Source organism: Erythrolamprus reginae, chromosome 5 (assembly GCF_031021105.1).
Source record: "Erythrolamprus reginae isolate rEryReg1 chromosome 5, rEryReg1.hap1, whole genome shotgun sequence".
In the NCBI taxonomy this organism is placed as follows: Eukaryota; Metazoa; Chordata; class Lepidosauria; order Squamata; family Dipsadidae; genus Erythrolamprus; species Erythrolamprus reginae.
The window spans coordinates 14,275,881-14,300,004 of record NC_091954.1 but is presented as its reverse complement, the minus strand read 5'-3'; the positions used below and the strand labels follow the sequence as shown (position 1 = coordinate 14,300,004).

The following is a 24,124-nucleotide window of genomic DNA, read 5'->3' as shown; positions in this document are numbered from 1 at the left end:
TTTGGAATACTGTGTTCAGTTCTGGAGATCTCACCTACAAAAAGATATTGACAAAATTGAACGGGTCCAAAGATGGGCTACAAGAATGGTGTAAGGTCTTAAGCATAAAACGTATCAGGAAAGACTTCATGAACTCAATCTGTATAGTCTGGAGGACAGAAGGAAAAGGGGGGACATGATCGAAACATTTAAATATGTTAAAGGGTTAAATAAGGTCCAGGAGGGAAGTGTTTTTAATAGGAAAGTGAACACAAGAGCAAGGGGACACAATCTGAAGTTAGTTGGGGGAAAGATCAAAAGCAACGTGAGAAAATAGTATTTTACTGAAAGAGTAGTAGATCCTTGGAACAAACTTCCAGCAGACGTGGTAGGTAAATCCACAGTAACTGAATTTAAACATGCCTGGGATAAACATATATCCATCCTAAGATAAAATACAGAAAATAGTATAAGGGCAGACTAGATGGACCATGAGGTCTTTTTCTGCCGTCAGACTTCTATGTTTCTATGTTTCTATTTCACTACTATATTAGTACCGTGTTTCCCCGAAAATAAGACACTGTCTTATATTAATTTTTGCTCCAAACGTTGTGCTACGTCTTATTTTCGGGGGGGGGGGGGGCTTATATTTCTCAAATAAGACAAATTCGCAGGCTGACACCCCCAAAGAAAATGTACCGTACGGTACACTGATTACGGTACGGTACCTGTCAGTATGGCACCCACACACACAAACGACGGCACTTATATGGTACAACAGTATACTCCCGCTATTGCAGCTTCCGGCCACCAGAGGAGCTACAGTCTACGCACTGTAGTGGAGACTGTAATGGCGGTGAGACAGCAGCAGACTGTGTCTGCTGTACTGGACCGTACAAAGCGATGGAAGGGGCCAGCAGGGGGCGCCAAATTATTACGGTACCGCTATGAACAGCTTTGAATGGTAGTGTATGTTTTTCCACCGTACCGTATGTAAACTTGACTATGCCTTATTTTTGGGGGCTGCCTTATATTAGCAAATTCTGCAAAACCTCTGTCATGCCTTACTTTCGGGATACGTCTTATTTTCGGGGAAACAGGGTAGCTCTTTTTTCCTCTAAGCTGCTGAATAATAATTTCACTTCATAATACATCCATTTCTTCATTATCTAAATCTAAGAAAAGCAATTCCTAGTGTAATATTTATACTGTGGACCATGTAGACTTTTTCTCAAGACTTTTCAGTAGCATTTTTCATATAACTTTTTTCCCCTGTGGATTTTGAAAACTAAACACCCCCCCCAAAAACCTGGCATTTTTGTCACTTAATATTTTTCTACATTAAGATATGTTTCCATATATAAATTAATTTGCTTCCAAGAATAATGAACAGTGAATTAGTGGTCATCTTCAATTGCTATTTTTGCAATATTTTTTTTAACAATTGAGAACTGTACTTTTTTAAAAAAATGTTCAAATCTTATGGATGCTAAAAATAATTAATCCAGATGGGAAACTTCTAAAACAGGAACGTGATATATTTCAATAAAAGGTACAGTGGGATAAATCCAAAGAAAGAGATCTTATTTGTTTTCTCGTTAAAATTAACAGATTAAACCTAGTGCTGTTATTTGCTTGCTGAAATCTGTGAAGCTCTGATAATATGTATGGTAGTGATAAATATGGAAAAGTTCAGGAAATCCACATGGAAACAAATATTCTAACACAACTTTTTCTGTATTTTTGCTGCTTTATTATTTATAATATATGGGACATTCTGTATGCTACTTTTCTGAACGAGTTTGAAATTCCAATTTTACAAATTAGATATATTGTCAAGTTGTACTGAAGTAATTAATACACCTTAAATTTCAGAGGTGATCCTGAAAAATCATTATTCAACTAAGGTTTAGAAACATAGAAAATTGACGGCCGAAAAAGACCTCATGGTCCATCTAGGCTGCCCTTATGCTATTCCCTGTATTTTATCTTAGGATGGATATACAGAACTTTTATCCCAGGCATGTTTAAATTCAGTTCCTGTGGATTTACCAGCCACGTCTGCTGGAAGTTTGTTCCAAGCATCTACTACTCTTTTAGTGAAATAATATTTTCTCACGTTACTTCTGATCTTTCCCCAAACTAACCTCAGATTGTGCCCCCTTGTTCTTGTGCTCACTTTGCTATTAAAAACACTTCCCTCCTGAACCTTTTTTAACCCATAAACATATTTAAATGTTTCGATCACGTCCCCCCTTTCCCTTCTGTCCTCCAGACTATACAGATTGAGTTCATGAAGTCTTTCCTGATAGGTTTTATGCTTAAGACCTTCCACCATTTTTGTAGCCCGTCTTTGGACCCGTTTAATTTTATCAATACAGTAGTACCTCTAGATACGAGCTGCTCCACATGCAAGTATTCCAAGATACGAGCCACGAGGGGAGAGAAATTTCTGTTCCAGACCCGAGCTCAAATTCGGGATACGAGCCGAGCGTCCACTAGGTGGCGCAAGAATCCTTGCTTTTGGTTATCTCGGAGGGGAAAAACAAAGTCTAAAGCCATTTGTTCCAGATACGAGTTGTTCGACATACAAGCTCCCTTCTGGAACGAATTAAACTCGTATCTAGAGGTACTACTGTATCTTTTTGTAGGTGAAATCTCCAGAACGGAACACAGTTTAATTTAGAATTCTAAGTAAAATTGTTCAAATTGAAGTTTTGAGTGGTATAATCAGAATCTGAGTTTGGTAAAGGCAATTAACATTCTGGACTCTTTCAATTCTGTCATGCATTCAAATAAAGGTATACCTGTATCATTTCTTTCAGGTTCTTTTGGGCAAAATAGAGGAACTCAACCAGCGTATGGTCCATCTTTCCCTGGACCAGCAAATTATGGAAGTCAGCCTGCAGCGCCGCCTCCACCCAAACGACTTGACCCAGACTCCATTCCTAGCCCGGTAAGTGAGCCAGATCACTTCTAGAACTTAATATTTTATTCTAGAAAGTGATACGGAAGGAAAAAATGACTTTTGGTGCCTCTGCGTTTGCTTAATTCAGTCATTCCCTACAGCCAAAGGGCATTGCTTTTTCTATCCTTCTTCTAACCGCTTCCAGAGTTGTGCTTCTAAGGAAATAGCATATTGATTAGATTATCACAAATTTGCCCACTGCAGTTTCCTGTGAGCTGAAAAAGGATTACAGGAAGTAGTAGGAACAGTATCATGTTTAGTCCATGTTTGTCCACGTGAATAATCTCGATAGCTTAGTCTGATTCTTTGAATATATGGAAAGCATCTTTGAAATAGGGTCCAGTAATCATACTAGGCATGTGATTGGCTGTTTGACAGTTACTAAAATGAGGCATACTGACATTCACCTGCTTTTTTAAGGGGATCCTGGCTAGCATAACAACATTTTGTAAACCCTCCAGTGCTGCTGACTGGATTCTAAGAATCTGTGATCAAATTCAAAGATTCAATCTGTGACCATGTTCTGTCGAGCTCTCTGGTAGAATCCTCCCACAAATGCACAAATACAATTTCAGACACACACACGTTTGAAAATTCAAAACAATGTTCTTTATAATGAAAATTCACTTAAACCAAGCCCTCTTTTGGGCACTCGTCTCCAAACAAACTGGTAATTTGTACAAGTCCCTTATCAGTTCTGTGATACTTAGCTTGCAGCTGTGAGGCAATTCACAGTCCTTCTTCTTTCACAAAGTGAAACGCACTTTGCCCTGGTTTAGTTTCAAAGCGGGGGGAAATCAGCACACAAAAGGTCCAAGTCAGTAAAGCAGTCACGAAACACAAGGATCAGATAATCCTCCACAATGGCCAAACCCACAGGCTGCTCTTTACAGCAGCCTCACTAATGACCACAGCCCCACCCAACCACAGGTGGCCTCATTTTCTTTGATAATAATCTCTCAGTTGTTGCTGCCTATGCATCGCTCTCCGCATGCGTGGCTGTATCATTAACTCTTGTTCCGAATCCAAGGAGGAGCTAGATAATTGATCTCCTTCTGAGCTGTCTGCCCCACTCTCCTCCCCCCCTGTCACTCATGTCTTCTTGGTCAGAGGAGCCTTCATCATCAGATTCCACCGGGGGCAAAACAGGCCTGCAGCATGTGGATGTCTCCCCCACATCCACAGTCCTTGGGGCAGGAGCTGGGCCAGAGCTAACCACAACAGACCAGTTTCAAAGTTCACAAATCTCTCAAATTACTATGAACCTATCCTCTCTAGTGCAATGAATGTTATGATGGTATTCTGGGTTTTGTTAATATCCGGTAGAAGTTGCAATGGCTCTCCCCAGAGTCCCTGAAAATGCTTTTTTCTGTTGCAATGCCAATTTAGCTGGTGAGAAGAAATACAGCCTTTTATATTTTAAAACTGAGGTTTACCAAACAAAGAAAGTGGTTAGTAGTTCTGCTTTCTTTTTTGCTTTTTGCTTTTAAAGGCATTTTTCAGAGAATGTGAGCATACCTCAATCTGTATTTCTCCTGAAAACACTAAGTAAGCATGAAAACTGCCAACTCTATCAAGAGAGGATTCCTTCTAATGTGAAAACCTAACCAAGTATTATTCCTCGCCTTTGCATGGAGACTGTCCTGATGAATATATTTAACAGTGATAGAAATAAGGATAGGCAGGAGTAACACTGCTTGGTACTTTTTATTTTACTACTCTCTCTTTCTTTTCCCCCTTTTTTTGTGGCAATTTTACTTCTTTTTTTTTCTTTTAAACAAACCAAAAAGCAACTCAATGAGCTGCCACCTCAGCAGAAACCCAGGCACAGAATAGATCCTGATGCAATTCCTAGCCCAGTAAGTGCGTTATCTCTCTCTCTGCTCTTGTCTGCATGTCGGTGGCTGCCTGTGTACATCTGCAAAACTATTCCTTTTATTAACCACCCCCTGGTGTTAGTCCGTCGCCTTTCCTCTTCCTGTCTTTCTGCTCACATTTCGATAAACAGAATAAAACACCACAAGTGTTGAAATCATCTGTACATCAAAAAATCAAGGGGCAATAGAAGCTTGGCATTTGAAACCACAAAAGCTAAGGAGGCAATCTATATTTTCCTCCCAACTCTAGCATTGTGAAAGCAAATAACCCCTGGAGAAATCATTACATACTTAGGACAAATATTTAAGAATAAATTGGACATGTAATGTATTGAATACCTGCTGAAACATGAATTTAACAGCTATTTTTCAATTCATTCGTTTTAATTAAGCAGCAGGTCAATTCATATTATTGTTTTCATGAAGACAATGTCACTTGCCTATTGCTCCTACATTGTTTTGTCTTGGGAATGGGCTGAATTTGGTCACAACACATAAAAGAGATTGGTGATGTTACCAACTTCGCTTCGTTTTTTATAGCTGGGACAACAAAAAAAGTCTCAGTATGGTTACTTCAATTTTCTGTGCAATCTCTTTATAAATGTGTTTCAGATTAAGAGAAACCTATCGTCATTTTCATCTTAAAAGATATTGTTTAAAATAATCTTATTCTATAGGGAAAGGAAGTTGAAGCATTCTAGTTAGAAAAGGTGAATTGGATGATAAAAGGTTACATTTAAATTATTTTGGATAATATAAGTGGAAGGTCTTAAGCATAAAACGTATCAGGAAAGACTTAATGAACTCAATTTGTATAGTCTGGAGGACAGAAGGAAAAGGGGGGACATGATCGAAACATTTAAATATATTAAACGGTTAAATAAGGTCCAAGAGGGAAGTGTTTTTAATAGGAAAGTGAACACAAGAACAAGGGGACACAATCTGAAGTTAGTTGGGGGAAAGATCAAAAGCAACGTGAGAAAATATTATTTTACTTAAAGAGTAGTAGATCCTTGGAACAAACTTCCAGCAGACGTGGTTGATAAATCCACAGTAACTGAATTTAAACATGCCTGGGATAAACATATATCCATCCTAAGATAAAATACAGAAAATAGTATAAGGGCAGACTAGATGGACCATGAGGTCTTTTTCTGCCGTCAGACTTCTATGTTTCTATGTTTCTAAGGCAGATGTATCAAACCCAAGGCCTGGGGGGCCAGATCCAGCCCGCACAGGCTTAGATCCGGCCCTCAGGACCACCCTGGAAAGAGCAAAGGATTGGCCTGTGGTGCCTCTGCATTTCAGCTGCTCTAATTTCAGCTGGGACAGTCTCCTACGATCCTCTGCCAGTGAAAACAGAGCTCAGAGGGCTGTGTGCAGCCCTCCCAAGTTCCATTTTGGCTGGCAAAGAATTGCAGGAGGCCATCGCAGCCAAAAATGGGAGCCCTTTTTCACTGGTAGACTGTTCGGGTCACCACAGGCGCCCCCGACACAAGTGATGTCAAGCTGGCCATGCCTACCCAGGCCCTCCAAGGTCAAACACAACCTGACGTGGCCCTCAATAAAATCAAATTTGACATCTCTAGATGGTTATCTTAGTTTCTAGGTCACTTCTTGCAATCAGGTTTAGGGTAGCCTAGCTTATCTCAATGAGAGTTGATTTTTCCCCCCACATTTCTTTTACATAATACTTTTGTGTTGGTTATCATCAAACTTGAAACTTCTTGAGTTTATTTAAATACAGAGAGGGAGTGAAAGGGACAAAGAAAATACCTTGATAAATAAAAATGCTATTGCTAATAGTCCAGCATTTAATTCTCAGCTATAACTCGACTGTCCAGTTGAAAAAGAAAAAAGTGACTATCAACTTTATAGAGAACACATATTGAAGTGGACATTGCAAAGTATATAATTTATTAGCTTCACCACTTATTTTGGACTGTGGATTTCAAATCTTAGCAAAACGAGTAGCATTGTAAACTGGATATTTTGCTTTTGGGATTAAAAATGCAGTAAGTTATATTATCACAACCTTTGCTTAAAACCTAACTTGTTGCTTCCCATTTTAGATTCAGGTTATTGAAGATGACAGAAATAACCGTGGGTCAGAGCCGTTCATCACAGGAGTACGTGGGCAAGTCCCACCTCTAGTCACTACAAATTTCTTGGCGAAAGATCAAGGTAAAATAGTATTCACAAAGGCAAGGATAACTAGCGCACCATCAAAAAAGAAATTTGCAAGTGTTCAGCATAAACACTTATTAAGGTAGTTGTGTTATATAGTGAATAACTGCAGTTTTTCTGTGCAGAATTTCATTATGCATTCCTATGTGCTCTTCAGCCACAAGGTTTGCCATGCTATATTTTCGCACTAAATTTCTGAATATTGTTACATAGAATAACATACATAGCTACAAAAGAATACAGAGGTGAGATCTTGACCTCCTTGAATTAATGATAAGCATTAAAACACTAAGGGCTAAGTCAGCCCTATTCAAGGTTTGAATGCTATGAGTTCTGTTATGCAAGAAGAGATAAGAGCCGGGGTGGCGCAGCAGGTAGAGTGCTGTACTGCAGGCCACTGAAGCTGACTGTAGATCTGCAGGTCAGCAGTTCAAATCTCATCACCGGCTCAAGGTTGACTCAGCCTTCCATCCTTCCGAGATGGGTAAAATGAGGACCCGGATTGTGGGGGCAATATGTTGGCTCTGTTCAAAAGTGTTATTGCTAACATGTTGTAAGCCACCTTGAGTCTAAGAAGATAAATAAATAGAGGATGGATGGATGGATGGATGGATGGATGGATGGATGGATGGATGGATGGATGGATGGATGGATGTGTATAGAAGCATGTATATTCATACCTCTACATACCAATGCACAAATAGATACTCATATTCCTGAAAACTACTTTGTAATGTCAACATTTGGACTGCCTGTTTACTTACCTGATTTGTAGCTCACCTTCTCTTGGGAGCTTTTTAATTTAAAATAAAATTTAATTTTAGAATAATTGTACAATTTAAAAAAATCACTACTTTGAGCTTCTGAGAGAAAGTGGGCTACAAGTCAGATAAGTAGACAGGCAGTCCAAATTTTGACCTCTATGGCATTATGCTTTTGTGGACTTATTAAAACATTGATACCATAAGCCCTGGACCAGGAGGCCCTGCTTACTGTCATCCTTGCCCTTGCCTGCTTTGATTACTGTAATGGGGCTGCCCTTGAAGAGCATTCAGAAAGCTTTCTGTGCTGTAGAAAGATGAACCTTCTGTGCCCTACCTACTGGAATATTCTCCCCATGGAGATTATAATGGATCTAATCCTTTTGGCCTTCCACAAAGTTCTAAAAGTTGTCTTTGTACCCAGGTCTAGGGCTAGAAATGGATTCAGGGCCTCATTAATTAATTTATTATTGGTTGGTTAACGGTCATGGCTGTAAGTCTATTTGCATGAGTGATAACCGTGGCATATCTGGTCTGCAGGCTGGATTGGGAAGTAAATAAAATGTCCAGGAGGAAAGCAATAAATAGCAAACTAAGTCTGTATTACTAAGCAATACATTTCCATTTAGTTCTCAACTGTTAGGTTTCCCAAATGGAGGCAAATTTATTTTATTTTATTTATTTATTTATTTATTTATTTATTGGATTTGTATGCCGCCCCTCTCCGTAGACTCGGGGCGGCTAACAACAGCGGTAAAAACAACATGCGACAATCCAATACTAAAACAGCTAAAAACCCTTATTTTAAAAGCAATCATACATACAAACATACCATACATAAATTGTAGAAGCCTAGGGGGAAAGAATATCTCAGTTCCCCCATGCCTGACGACAGAGGTGGGTTTTAAGAAGCTTACGAAAGGCAAGAAGGGTGGGGGCTATTCTAATCTCTGGGGGGAGTTGGTTCCAGAGGGCCGGGGCCGCCACAGAGAAGGCTGTTCCCCTGGATCCCGCCAAACGACATTGTTTAGTTGACGGGACCCGGAGAAGGCCCACTCTGTGGGACCTAATTGGTTGCTGGGATTCGTGAGGCAGAAGGCGGTCCCAGAGATAACCTGGCCCGGTGCCATGAAGGGCTTTATAGGTCATAACCAACACTTTGAATTGTGACCGGAAACTGATCGGCAACGAATGCAGACTGCAGAGTGTTGGTGTGACATGGGCATTTTTGGGAAAGCCCATGATTGCTCTCGCAGCTGCATTCTGCACAATCTGAAGTTTCCAAACACTTTTCAAAGGTAGCCCCATATAGAGAGCGTTGCAGTAGTCGAGCCTCGAGGTGATGAGGGCATGAGTGACTGTGAGCAGTGACTCCCGATCCAAATAGGGCCTATCCCAGGATAATGTTGCAAGATCCTACTTTCACTTGACGGAGATCATGCTTGTGCTATTTATATTGCTTCGTTGCTTTTTATAATTGTTTGGTATAATGTTTTGTAAGTTCCACTTCAAAAATAGCACGGCAGTGGAATTGAGTGTGTGTGTGTATAATAAATCTGCTGGAGAACATATAGGTAAAGGTTGATTTCTTCTTTTAAAGGTAATGCAAGCCCCCGCTACATAAGGTGTACGTCTTATAATATTCCCTGCACTTCCGATATGGCTAAACAATCTCAAGTTCCTCTTGCTGCAGTCATAAAACCGTTGGCTGTGCTTCCCCCAGAAGAGGTAAGATTGATAGCCTGAATCATCAGATAAAACAGAAACATTATTACAGTGGTATCTCTACTTACAAACCTAATTCGTTCTTAAGTTGAAAACTTTGTAAGAAGAAGCAATAGAAATCAATGTAAAAGCAAATAATGCGTGTGAGAAACCACAGGGAGGGCGGAGGCCCTGTTTCCTCCCAAGAGATTCCTAGAGAGGCCCCACGGAGACTTCTCCCAGCCTTTTCCGGCCCTGTTTCCTCCCAGGAGATTCCTAGAGAGGCCCCACGGAGGCTTCTCCCCACCCTTTCCGGCCCCGTTTCCTCCCAAGAGATTCCTAGAGAGGCCCCACGGAGGCTTCTCCCCACCCTTTCCGGCCCTGTTTCCTCCCAGGAGATTCCTAGAGAGGCCCCACGGAGGCTTCTCCCTGCCTTTTCCGGCCCTGTTTCCTCCCAGGAGATTCCTAGAGAGGCCCCACGGAGGCTTCTCCCTGCCTTTTCCGGCCCTGTTTCCTCCCAGGAGATTCCTAGAGAGGCCCCACGGAGGCTTCTCCCCACCCTTTCCGGCCCCGTTTCCTCCCAGGAGATTCCTAGAGAGGCCCCACGGAGGCTTCTCCCACCCTTTTCCGGCCCCGTTTCCTCCCAAGAGATTCCTAGAGAGGCCCCACGGAGGCTTCTCCCAGCCTTTTCCGGCCCCGTTTCCTCCCAGGAGATTCCTAGAGAGGCCCCACGGAGGCTTCTCCCAGCCTTTTCCGGCCCCGTTTCCTCCCAAGAGATTCCTAGAGAGGCCCCACGGAGGCTTCTCCCAGCCTTTTCCGGCCCTGTTTCCTCCCAGGAGATTCCTAGAGAGGCCCCACGGAGGCTTCTCCCTGCCTTTTCCGGCCCTGTTTCCTCCCAGGAGATTCCTAGAGAGGCCCCACGGAGGCTTCTCCCTGCCTTTTCCGGCCCTGTTTCCTCCCAGGAGATTCCTAGAGAGGCCCCACGGAGGCTTCTCCCCACCCTTTCCGGCCCCGTTTCCTCCCAAGAGATTCCTAGAGAGGCCCCACGGAGGCTTCTCCCCACCCTTTCCGGCCCTGTTTCCTCCCAGGAGATTCCTAGAGAGGCCCCACGGAGGCTTCTCCCTGCCTTTTCCGGCCCTGTTTCCTCCCAGGAGATTCCTAGAGAGGCCCCACGGAGGCTTCTCCCCGCCTTTTCCGGCCCTGTTTCCTCCCAGGAGATTCCTAGAGAGGCCCCACAGAGGCTTCTCCCCGCCTTTTCCGGCCCTGTTTCCTCCCAGGAGATTCCTAGAGAGGCCCCACGGAGGCTTCTCCCTGCCTTTTCCGGCCCTGTTTCCTCCCAAGAGATTCCTAGAGAGGCCCCACAGAGGTTTCTCCCTGCCTTTTCCGGCCCTGTTTCCTCCCAGGAGATTCCTAGAGAGGCCCCACGGAGGCTTCTCCCTGCCTTTTCCGGTTACAGTTTCAGAGGTTCAGGTTTGTAAGTGGAAAATGGTTCTTGAGAAGAGGCAAAAAAAATCTTGAACACCTGGTTCTTATGTAGAAAAGTTCATAAGTAGAGGCGTTCTTAGATAGAGGTACCACTGTATAAGACAATGGTCCCCCGGCAAAAAAAAATCCTCCCTTGATTTTTTTGTTCACCCAGTTAATTTCTCCATCCGAAGAGTTAACTTCGATGTTTCAGTCTACAGAAAGAAGAAATTACATGCTCTGGATATGAGTATTAGAGCAAGAGGCAGAAAATGCCCTCGTGTATTGGGAAAGCATAAATAGCACCGATATCCAGTGTTTTTTTTTAAATCTGTATAGTCAATCTGTATAGTCTGGAGGACAGAAGGGAAAGGGGGGACATGATCGAAACATTTAAATATATTAAAGGGTTGAATAAGGTCCAGGAGGGAAGTGTTTTTAATAGGAAAGTGAACACAAGGACAAGGGGACACAATCTGAAGTTAGTTGGGGGAAAGATCAAAAGCAACGTGAGAAAATATTATTTCACTGAAAGGGTAGTAGATGCTTGGAACAAACTTCCAGCAGACGTGGCAGATAAATCCACAGTAACTGAATTTAAACATGCCTGGGATAAACATATATCCATCCTAAGATAAAATACAGGAAATAGTATAAGGGCAGACTAGATGGACCGTGAGGTCTTTTTCTGCCGTCAGACTTCTATGTTTCTATCTTTCCAGACGCCTTCTTATTTGGTGGACCATGGAGAATCCGGTCCCATTCGGTGCAACAGGTGCAAGGCGTACATGTGCCCTTTCATGCAGTTCATTGAGGGAGGAAGGCGATTCCAGTGCTGCTTCTGTAGCTGCGTTACTGAGGGTAAGAGCTTCCTATTAAAAGAGGCCTTGTAGAGGGCTGCCAAGCAGGGATTTCATCCGGGGAGTCGTCATGGGAAAATCCAAGAATTATACACCCTGTTTCCCTGAAAATAAGACAGCGTCTTATGTTAATTTTTGCTCCCAAAGATGAGCTACGTCTTATTTTCAGGGGACGTCTTATTTTTCCCCCCCAATTAATTGTATCCTGTATCCTGCTGCACCAAAAATACAGTAGAACCCCGACTTACGAGACTAATTGGTTCCGGAAGGAGGCTCGTAAGTCGGAACGCTCGTATGACGAAACATTGTTTCCCATAGGAAACAATGTAAAGTCAATTAATCCGTGCAACAACAAAAAAAACCGCTGCCGCCGAACGCGGAAGTTAGCGTTTGGCTTCAGGAGACAGCTGCGAAGCGGCGCGGGTGTTTTAAAACGTGGCAGCCGGCCTGGGGGGCTCGGGGGGAAGCCCCCGAACCCCCCAGGCCGGCTGCGACGTTTTAAAACACCCGCGCCGCTTCGCAGCTGTCTCCTGAAGCCAAACGCGGAAGTTAGCGTTCGGCTTCAGGAGACAGCTGCGAAGCGGCGCGCGTGTTTTAAAAGGTTGCAGCCGGCCTGGGGGGCTTGCCAGCATCCCCCCGAGCCCCCCAGGCCGGCTGCAACCTTTTAAAACACGCGGGATACGAGCGCCAAGGAGCTGTCTCCTGAAGCCGAACGCGGAAGTTAGCGTTCGGCTTCAGGAGACAGCTCCTTGGCGCTCGTATCCCGAATGTGAGCTCAGGAGGCGAACAAAAATGTCGTTCCCCTCCCAGCTCTTATCTCGAGTAGCTCGTAAGTAGAGCTGCTCGTATGTCGAGGTTCCACTGTACATCCAAACACGCAGCCGCATATTGGATGTGTTTTAAAACTAATTGATGCAGCGTTTGGGGATGCAATTTATGGATAGCAGTGTTATATATGTTCTGTTCAGGAATGTTGCGAAACGAAAGGTCTCCTATGTCTTACTTTCAGGGGATGCCTTATATTAAGAATTCACATTTATTGCTGAACAAAAAAAAAATGAACATTTATTATATACTGTACAGTAGTTCTCATCACAAACCAGCATAACCAGACAAACTGGATCCCATCAAGAATTTCTTACTACTACCGTACCATTATTTCCATGTACAACAATTATACTTTCTTCAAATATACATTATATATGTTCTGTTTGGGAATGCTGCGAAACGAAACGTCTCCTACATCTTACTTTCAGGGGATGCCTTATATTAGGCAATTCTACGAAACCTCTCCTATGTCTTACTTTCGTGGGTGACCTATTTTTGGGGAAATGGGCTATTTAAAGGGAGAAAACTGTCTATCACCTTTGTTCCTAAATTTTGGGCAGTCGCTTACAATTAATTGGCTTATTAAGGAAGCTGCCTTGATTGAAATGAAACATACAATATGCAGAAAATCTTATTTTAAAAAATGTATACCCAGGTTTCTCTCTCAAAAAAAAAAATAAAAAGTAGAGCATAGCTAATCACACTAAGCTTTTCCCCTATTCTCTTAACACTTGTGCAAAGATTGTAATGCAAGAACAATATATGCAAAATAAAAGGCAATATGTTTGCATTTTTTTTTGGTTGGAAGGTAATACCACCTGGAAATTAAATTTTAATGACACGGGAAGATTACTATTGATTGTTGAATGGCTGCAGGGTCTATTAACATGTCTTAGAATGTGGGTAGTTAACTCACTCAGGAATATAAAATTTGATCTATAGCCCTATCTATGAAAATAAAACATCCAAAATCCATAAGTGGGTTATATCTGTATAAGGACCAACAAGTAGCTCAAAGAATGTTCTAGGTTCTCCTGAATGATGTCACAAAAAGTACAGCTTGGGAAGGTGCAGCTACAGAAGTAACGCAAAGGCAGATGTTCCTATAAAGCCTTCAATTCTAAGGCAGTCTCAAGGGAGAGAAGATGAACTCAGTACATTGTAAAATGACATTGTTGTCAACTTACCATATTTCTCTGAGTATAAGATGCACGTTAGTTTTGGGGAAGGAAAATGGGAGGAGGGAATCTGCCTACCAGGCAATGTTCCCTCTAATTTTTTTTCGGTGTGGGCGGAAAAGTATAGTGTCTGAGCGACAGTCCCTTTGGGACTGGGCGGCATAGAAGTATGTATGTATCTATGTATCTATGTATCTATGTATCTATGTATGTATGTATGTATAAATAAATAAATAAATAAATAAATAAATAAATAAATAAATAAATAAATAAACAAACAAATAAGAAACAAATCCCTTTTTTATTAAAAGAAATTAATAATAAAACAAAACCAAAATCTATTACTATTATTACTATCTTCTCTTTTTACATCCCTGTCTCCTCCCCCATTGTGTATTTGTGAACTCTTGAACCATTTCCAATAACAGGTGAGCTATTGGAAATTGTTCAAGAGTTCACACACACACACACGCGGCTGGGGGTTTTTCTCTCTTATTATTTGGGTCCTTTTTACCATATGCTTTAAATCAAGAGTCATTTCTCTCTCTTTCTCTCTCCCCCTCTTGCTCTCTCTCTTTTTCTCACTTTCTCTCTCCCTCTCTTTCTCTCTTGTTTTCTTTCTCTCTTTCTATTGCTTTCTTTCTCTTTCTTTCTATCTCTCTTTCTTTCTTTCTCTTCTCTCTCTTGCTATCGCTACCCTCCTTTCTCTCTTTCTCACTTTCTCCGAGCGTTTCAGGAACGCCTGCCCTGCCTCTACTGCAGCCCCCTTGCTGGAAGTCTGGGACGAAAGCGCTCCCAGCGAAGGGGCTGCGAGAGGGGCGGGGCGGGGATTTCCGAAACGGACGGAGAAAGCCCTCTCTCGCAGCGAAAGCGCTCCCAGCCAGGAGGCTGCGAGAGAGGGCTTTCTCCGTCCGTTTTGGGAAAGCCCGCCCCACCCCTCTCGCAGCCTCCTGGCTGGGAGCGCTTTCCTCCCGAGAAGTCGCATCCCAAGGCAGGAGGCGGCGGAGGAGGAGAGGGGGCGAATCGGGTGGGCGGGGGGCAGGGCCGAGAGGCCAGGAGCGCGAGGGGGCCGGAGGCACCATGGAGAAGCAAGGGTGGCCGCGGCTCCCCGCCCGCTCCCCCCCCACGGGCTGGCAGGGGGATGGGGAGCACGCGACCGAGGAAAAGGGTGCGCGGGGGGTATTTTGGAGAGAGAGCGCACGCATGCGTGCAGCTTACAGGGATCAGTGCTACCAGGTATTTATCTGGTTAGCATCCTTAATCTGGTCAGATTCAACATATTATTTTATCCCCTGGTTAAGGCTGAAAAAAACCCCCTATTCAGAGCGAGTAGCAATGAAAAAAGCCTGCAAAAGACTTAGGGCTGAAAAAAACCTTCTTTGGAGAGAGTAGCCAAAAAAAGCCTGCAAGCCGGCCGGGAAGATTGTAAGTGCCTTGTTAGGGCTGGGGGGAAAAGCTTTGAGAAAGCTACATTCAAAGTATAAGATGCACCCAAATTTTCAGTCCCTTTTGTGGGGGAGGTGCGTCTTATACTCTGAAAAATATGGTACATGAAGCATTTATAAAGGCTAAAAACTGTTGTTCCCCTTGCACTGAAGTCTGAGGAGCCATCCTCACAGTTGAAACTCACAGATTCCTGGCCTGACAGGGGGACATGAGGAAATATTATTTCACTGAAAGAGTAGTAGATCCTTGGAACAAACTTCCAGCAGACGTGGTTGGTAAATCCACAGTAACTGAATTTAAACATGCCTGGGATAAACATAGATCCATCCTAAGATAAAATACAGAAAATAGTATAAGGGCAGACTAGATGGACCATGAGGACTTTTTCTGCCGTCTGTCTTCTATGTTTCTTCTATGTTTCTAAGAAATAAAATAAGCAGAAAAAAATGTATTTCCTTCTTTTTCCCTCCAGTGCCATCTCATTACTTCCAGCATTTGGATCACACGGGCAGGCGAGTGGACTACTATGACAGACCTGAATTATCACTGGGCTCCTATGAATACCTAGCTACTGTTGACTACTGCAAGGTACTACTCCTATGAATACCTAGCTACTGTTGACTACTGTATTCATGATTTATTTTATCTACAGTGAGATGATAAATTATTGGGGGAAGTCAACATTGAGTACTTTTCAGTTGGTGTCAGAGCACACAAACAAGCAGGCAGGAATTATATAGTTTTCTGTAAGGGGTTAGTATTGTCAAGATTAGGGCCAAGGAACAAAACCTTGGAAAATGACAGAATATTCAGCCCTGGATTAGGTCAAGTTCATTGGTTAAGGTGGACTCTGACTCTCCCCCCTGCTATTTAATATCTACATGAAACCGCTGGGTGAGATCATCCAAGGGCATGGGGTGAGATATCATCAATACGCCGACGATACCCAATTATACATCTCCACCCCATATCCAGCCAACGAAGCAGTGGAAGGGATGTGCCGGTGTCTGAAGGATGTTGGGGCCTGGATGAATGTCAACAAGCTCAAACTCAACCCAGACAAGACGGAGTGACTGTGGGTCTTACCTCCCAAGGACAATTCCATCTGTCCGTCCATTACCTTGGGGGGAGAATCACTGACCCCTTCAGAGAAGGTTCGCAACTTGGGTGTCCTCGATCCACAGCTCACATTAGAGAAACATCTTTCAGCTGTGGCGAGGGGGGCGTTTGCCCAGGTCCGCCTTGTGCACCAGTTGCGACCCTACTTGGACCGGGAGTCACTGCTCACAGTCACTCATGCCCTCATCACCTCGAGGTTTGACTACTGTAACGCTCTCTACATGGGGCTACCTTTGAAAAATGTTCGGAAACTTCAGATCGTGCAGAATGCAGCTGCGAGAGCAATCATGGGCTTCCCAAGGTATGCCCATGTTACACCAACACTCCGCAGTCTGCATTGGTTGCCGATCAGTTTCCGGTCACAATTCAAAGTGTTGGTTATGACCTATAAAGCCTTTCATGGCATTGGACCAGAATATCTCTGCGACCTCCTTCTGCTGCATGAATCCCAGCGACCAGTTAGGTCCCACAGAGTGGATCTTCTCCGGGTCCAGTCAACTAAGCAATGTCGCTTGGCGGGACCCAGGGGAAGAGCCTTCTCTGTGGCGGCCCTGGCCCTCTGGAACCAACTCCCCCCGAAGATTAGAATTGCACCCACCCTCCTTGCCTTTCGTAAGCTACTTAAAACCCACCTCTGCCGTCAGGCAATGGGGGAAATGAGATCCTCTTTCCCCCTAGGCCTTTACAATTCTATGCATGGTATGTATGTATGTTTGGTTTTTTTATATTAATGGGGGGGGGGGTTAATCATCTCTAGTATCAGATTATTATTGTACACTGTTTTATTGTTGCTGTTAGCCGCCCCGAGTCTCCGGAGAGGGGCGGCATATAAATCCAATCAATCAATCAATCAATCAATATAAATATAAATATCATCTTGTTGGACTTTTTGTAGACTGATTAAGCTGCCAATTACTAATGAATTATTTCTGGGTTGTGTCCACATTCCTTTTGTGCTTTCTCAACCTTCTCACTATTAACTTTTCGGTGGTGGACAGAGAGACCATCCATCCCTAACATTCATTATAGCATTTAGGCTTATATAGCACTAACACTTACATACCACTTCACACAGCTTTAAAGCCTTCTCTAAGCAGTTTACAGGATCAGTCTCTTGCCCCCAACAACTGGGTCCTCATTTTACCCACCTCGGAAGGTCTGAGTCAGCCTTGAGCCTGGTGAGATTCATACTGCAGTTCTGCGGTAATGCATTCTAACCACTGGGTCATCATGGCTCTTTATGTATGTATGTATGTATGTATGCATGCATGCATTCATAATTTAATTTAATTTAATTTAATTTAATTTAATTTGTATGCCGCCCCTCTCTGTAGACTCGGGGCGGCTCACAGCAGTAATAGAAAAACAATATACAATACAAATCTAATAATTAAAACTAAAAACCCATAATTTTAAAAAAACATGCACACAACACATACCATACATAAACAATATAGGTCTGGGGAAGTTATCTCGGTTCCCCCATGACTGACGACAGAGGTGGGTTTTAAGGAGCTTACGAAAGGCGGGGGGGGGGCAATTCTGATCTCTGGGGGGAGTTGGTTCCAGAGAGTCGGGGCCGCCACAGAGAAGGCACTTCCCCTGGGTCCCGCCAAATGATACAAGTAATTGTCTTTAAGGATTAAGGAGCTACAGATCCGTTCAGAGAAGCTAATTTTAATGAAATTATTGTGAACATCAGTAGAAACTAGTCCAGGTTCCAGACACAATAGAGCCAGCTACAATATGCCAAGAAACACAAAAGATTGCTCTGATGAATTTGAATGAGCTCTTATGGCGGTGAGAGGGGGCTTATTTCTATAAAATTAGATCTGCAGAATCTAGATGCCAGCATGTTAAATAAAAAAATTAATGGCTGCCAGGATAAAATGCAGTGCTTCTCCACTCTGTTTTTTAATTAGAATTTTAAAGATTGTTTTTAATGTATTATTAATTGGATTGTTGTTACTGTTTCTTGTTTTTCTGTAAATGCTGTGAGCCGCCCCGAGTCCTCGGAGAGGGGCGGCATACAAATCCAATTAAATCTTAAATCTTTGGTAATTTTAAAATGGGTGGACTTCAACTTCCAGAATTCTCCTGGCCAGTATATGGGGGAATTCTATTAAAGTTGCCAAAGCTGATAAATGCTGATATGATGCTAATGGTCACTACTGAAAAATTGTTAAAAATTGCATTTGTAGTACAGTGATACCTCATCTTACAAACGCCTCGTCATACAAACTTTTCGAGATACAAACCTGGGGTTTAAGATTTTTTTGCTTCTTCTTACAAACTGTTTTTCATCTTACAAACCCACTGCCGCCGCTTGGATGCCCCGCCCCTGGACTTCCGTTGCCAGTGAAGCACCCGTTTTTGCGCTGCTGGGATTCCCCTGAGGCTCCCTTCCATGGGAAAGCCCACCTCCAGACTTCTATGTTTTTGTGATGCTGCAGGGGAATCTCAGCAGGGGAATCCCAGCATCGCAAAAATGGTCGCTTTGCTGGCAACGGAAGTCTGGTGGTGGGGTTTCCCAGTGAAGGGAGCCTCAGTGAAATCGCAGCATCGCAAAAACACAGAGGTCCGGAAGTGGGGTTTTGAGGACTTTGGTGTTTTTGCGATGCTGGGATTTCACTGATGCTCCCTTTGCTAGGAAACCCCACCTCTGGAATTCCGTTGCCAGCGAAGCACTCATTTTTGCGATGCTGGAATTCCCCTGCAGCAGAAGTCCAGAGGTAGGGTTTTCCATGGAGGGAAGCCTCAGGGGAATCCCTGCAGCACAAAAACGGGCGCTTCGGCTGGCAAAAGGGGTGAATTTTGGGCTTGCACACATTAATCGCTTTTCCATTGATTCCTATGGGAAACATTGTTTCGTCTTACAAACTTTTCACCTTAAGAACCTCGTCCCGGAACCAATTAAGTTTGTAAGACAAGGTATCACTGTAGTTGTTTTTTAGGCTAGGCAGAAATACTGTTAAAGCTTGTTTCTTTCAAGACATAAGATGATGGGAAAATGATTCAGTAGTGTGTAATGCCTAATTGTGATTGTGTTCCTTTCTTGCAGAATAACAAGTATCCCAACCCTCCTGCTTACATTTTCATGATTGATGTGTCGTACAATGCAGTACGGAGCGGCTTGGTCAGGCTGATATGTGAAGAACTGAAGACTCTCCTGGATTACCTCCCCAGGTACCTGCTGACATCAGATAGTGGTCCCAGTGAATCAATTTTTTAATAATAAAATTTGATTATAATTGTTCTGCCTGACTGGGCTCAGGTGATAATTAAAGGTCCAGGAAAAAAGATCAAACACACACGTGCTTTGCTAATAGAAACATAGAAACATAGAAGTCTGACGGCAGAAAAAGACCTCATGATCCATCTAGTCTGCCCTTATACTATTTTCTGTATTTTATCTTAGGATGGATATATGTTTATCCCAGGCATGTTTAAATTCAGTTACTGTGGATTTATCTACCACGTCTGCTGGAAGTTTGTTCCAAGGATCTACTCTTTCAGTAAAATAATATTTTCTCATGTTGCTTTTGATCTTTCCCCCAACTAACTTCAGATTGTGTCCCCTTGTTCTTGTGTTCACTTTCCTATTAAAAACACTTCCCTCCTGGACCTTATTTAACCCTTTAATATATTTAAATGTTTCGATCATGTCCCCCCTTTTCCTTCTGTCCTCCAGACTATACAGATTGAGTTCATTAAGTCTTTCCTGATAGGTTTTATGCTTAAGACCTTCCACCATTCTTGTAGCCCGTCTTTGGACCCGTTCAATTTTGTCAATATCTTTTTGTAGGTGAGGTCTCCAGAACTGAACACAGTATTCCAAATGTGGTCTCACCAGCACTCAATATAGCGGGATCATAATCTCCCTCTTCCTGCTTGTTATACCTCTAGCTATGCAGCCAAGCATCCTACTTGCTTTCCCTACCGCCTGACTGCACTGTTCACCCATTTTGAGACTGTCAGAAATCACTACCCCATAATCCTTCTCTTCTGAAGTTTTTGCTAACACAGAACTGCCAATACAATACTCAGATTGAGGATTCCTTTTCCCCAAGTGCATTATTTTACATTTGGAAACATTAAACTGCAGTTTCCATTGCTTTGGTCATTTATCTAGTAAAGCTAATCAGCAAACTTGTATTAAACAAACAGAAAAGGTGAAAGAAAACTGTCCTTATTGTCAGGAGTAAAACACAGTTCGAGGCGAACAGTCAGCCAAATACAAAGGGCAGGAAAAAGCAAACGAAAGACAAACTGCACGGAGCAGAAACTGTTCAGGAGTTCTCTGAATCGTTGAGGCACGAGAGCAACAACTAGTCCCAGAGTTTTCAACTCCCACTTGCCTGAAAATGCTGGGTTGAAATCCAAAGGCATGGAGCAGAGGCTTCAAAGCAGGAACCACAAAGCCACACAAACCACACAGATAAACATCCACAGTTTGCCTCTGCCTCTGTTCTCTTTTATAACTGTAGCCCTCATTATGGGAACCACACCCAGCCCTCATTATGAGGACTACACCCAGCCACAGCTGCTACTATGATCACCGGCATAGTCCCTTAATTGAGCCTTCCCTTGCATGGCTCTCCGGCTACGCATGTCTATTAGCTGTTCAGCACCTGAATCCAATGAGGAGAGGCTATCGGACGAGCTGTTTACTAAATCCCCTGGGCTGTCTGCCAGGTCCTGTGGTCTGCCTGCCAACTCCTCTGAACCATCTGCCTCATCCTCTGGGCTGTCTGCCACATTTTCCTGGCTGTCAGCTAGGCTTTCACAATCACTTTGTGACACATCTCTCACATATGTGGGGCCAACAGCTGGCTCAGGCCCAAACACAACAATAATCAACCTATTTCAGTGAAACAATTCAATCAGCCTTTCAATTAAGTATCCTACAAAATGAGAGAATTTCCCAGCTGCATTCTCAAACTTGGGATTTGGTCAGTAGATATTAGGGTACTATCATCTGTTGATGTTGCTGTCTTTCTGCTTTTCAGTTTGATTTTGCAAGCCCATTTTATTCTATATTTAACAACATTTTTTTTAAACAGAGAAGGAAATACAGAAGAATCAGCCATCCGGGTGGGTTTTGTCACCTACAACAAAGTCCTACACTTCTATAATGTCAAGAGCTCCCTGGCACAGCCGCAAATGATGGTTGTTTCGGATATAGCAGATATGTTTGTACCTTTGCTTGATGGCTTCCTTGTGAAAGTGAATGAGTCTCGCACAGTTTTTACTAGGTAAGAAAAACTCAACCTACACCATGAGCATTAACCAATTGATGCAGGTAATTCCTGACTTACAATCACAGTTGGGACCAGAATTTCTATTGCTAAGAAAGTCAGCTGCAAAGTGAATCACACATTGTTTACAATCTTTTAGTCACAGTTAATAATAATAATAATTTATTAGATTTGTATGCCGCCCCTCTCCGAAGACTCAGGGCGGCTCACAACAATAATAACAGTATTATAGTAGAACAAATCTAATATTAATAAACGTATAAAACCCTATCATTATTTTAAAAACCAAACAGCACATTCATACCAAACATAAAACAAAGTATAAAAAAGCCTGGGGGAAAGATGTCTCAACCCCCCCATGCCTTGCGGTATAAGTGAGTCTTGAGTAGTTTACGAAAGACAGGGAGGGTGGGGGCAGTTCTAATCTCTGGGGGGAGTTGATTCCAGAGGACTGGGGCCACCACAGAGAAAGCTCTTCCCCTGGGGCCCGCCAAACGACATTGTTTAGTCGACGGGACCCGGAGAATGCCAACTCTGTGGGACCTTAACGGTCGCTGGGATTCGTGCGGTAGCAGGTGGTTCCGGAGGTACTCTGATCCAATGCCATGTAGGGCTTTAAAGGTCATAACCAACACTTTGAATTGTGACTGGAAACTGATTGGCAGCCAATGCAAGCCACAGAGTGTTGTAGAAACGTGGGGATTAGAAGCCCCATGATGGTTCTTGCAGCTGCGTTCTGCACGATCTGAAGTTTCCGAACATTTTTCAAAGGTAGCCCCATGTAGAGAGCGTTGCAGTAATCAAACCTCTAGGTGATGAGGGCATGAGCGACTGTGAGCAATGACTCTCTGTCCAAATAGGGCCGAGTCTACGGAAAGGGGCGGCATACAAATCTAATAAATAAAATAAATAAATAAACTGGTGCACCAGGCGAACCTGGGCAGATTATGTTAAGCAAACTATTGCACTTGTTAAGTGACAATGCAGCCATAAGTAAATTCAGTTTCCCTGATTGACTTTGACCCCAGGACAGTGCAACTGTCATAAATACTGTTGCAAGCATCCAAATTTCGATCACATGACCGTGGGAAAACTGCAACCGTTGCAAATGCGAGGATCAGTCATAAGACATTTTAAGTTTGGAAACAGATCATAAATTGCTCTGGAGAAGTCCATCATAACATAAGAAGGGAAGGACTATCTGGAACAACACTTATAATGGGAAACGCTGAAAATATTAAAAACATTGCTTTGTTGTTTTTAACTGGTGAGATGGATTATTTTACGATAAATTAATTTGGATTAATTTATTGTCCTTCAAACCACATTGCGTGCAATATACAACATTGTTCCTGAACAAAAATCTGCATTCAGATATGCTTGCTGAGTTGACTCTATCAATCAATCTTTATTGCACAGTGCACAAATCTGTACAAAAAGTTAAAACATTAAAATAAAGCAAAACTGGAGAGAAGATGGCAGCACATTCTTGAAGAATGCCCCTTCCTTGTGGGTGGAAGAATTGGGAACGTCAACACTACCCTCTCCATAGGGATTTAAAAACTCATAATGTTTACATGATTAAATATCTTGGACATTCTGATCTCTGTTATGTACAGCTAATATTGTCAGATCAATACGATTCATTCTCTCTGAACCGAGCAAATTTTTGTTACAGTCTGTAAAATTAGGCAAACCTTTATCACCCACTGATGATTTCATCATCAAGGGTAAGATATTACTATGCTGTGATCTGTTCAGTTCCCTCCAGGATTAAGAATCACACTTGTTTTGAGTGTGTGGGTTTTATTTTTACTTTTTGCTAGAAGTATGACCGTTTGTTAACTCAGTTGCTTTCAACCGAATTAACGGGAAGGGATATACCGTAATTTTTGGAGTATAAGACACACCTTAGTTTTGGGGAAGGAAAGCAAGGGGAAAAAGGCCTCTGCCTCCTAGCAGTTTGCCAAACAGCACAAATGATATACAGTGTTCCCTCGATTTTCGCGGGTTCGAACTTTGCGAAAAGTCTATACCACGGTTTTTCAAAAATATTAATTAAAAAATACTCCGCTGTTTTTTAAAAATACTTTGCGTTTTTTCCCCCTATACCACAGTTTTTCCTGCCCAATAACGCCATATGTCATCACAAAACTTTCATCCACCTTTAATATTTTTTAAAAATAAACTTTAATAAATAAACATGGTGAGTAATAATCTAAATGGTTGCTAGGGGAATGGGAAATTGTAATTTAGGGGTTTAAAGTGTTAAGGGAAGGCTTGGGATACTGTTCATAGCCAAAAATAGTGTACAGTGATCCCTCGGTTAGCGCGGGGGTTACGTTCCAAGACCTCCCGCGCTAACCGATTTCCGCGTTATACTGGATGCGGAAGTAAAAACACCATCTGCGCATGTGCGCCATTTTTTTCATGGCCGCACATGCGCAGATGGTGGAGTTTGCGTGTGGGCGGCGGGGAAGACCAAGGGAAGGTTC

The 24,124-nt window shown here is 42.8% G+C and overlaps 1 protein-coding gene across 4 annotated transcripts in view; it reads left to right on the top strand.

The window, feature by feature from the left end:
- Positions 1-24,124, top strand: part of SEC24C (SEC24 homolog C, COPII coat complex component) — an 86,884-nt gene that overhangs the window by 38,618 nt on the left and 24,142 nt on the right. For 2 of the 4 annotated variants that reach the window (XM_070752080.1, XM_070752078.1), the window contains 8 exons: positions 2,805-2,935; positions 4,738-4,806; positions 6,897-7,008; positions 9,373-9,500; positions 11,663-11,801; positions 15,725-15,840; positions 19,433-19,557; positions 21,435-21,626. In XM_070752080.1, coding sequence (XP_070608181.1) covers positions 2,805-2,935; positions 4,738-4,806; positions 6,897-7,008; positions 9,373-9,500; positions 11,663-11,801; positions 15,725-15,840; positions 19,433-19,557; positions 21,435-21,626 — 1,012 coding nt within the window. The remainder of the gene's footprint in view (positions 1-2,804; positions 2,936-4,737; positions 4,807-6,896; positions 7,009-9,372; positions 9,501-11,662; positions 11,802-15,724; positions 15,841-19,432; positions 19,558-21,434; positions 21,627-24,124) is intronic. The other 2 variants (XM_070752081.1, XM_070752079.1) reach the window with 1 other exon arrangement.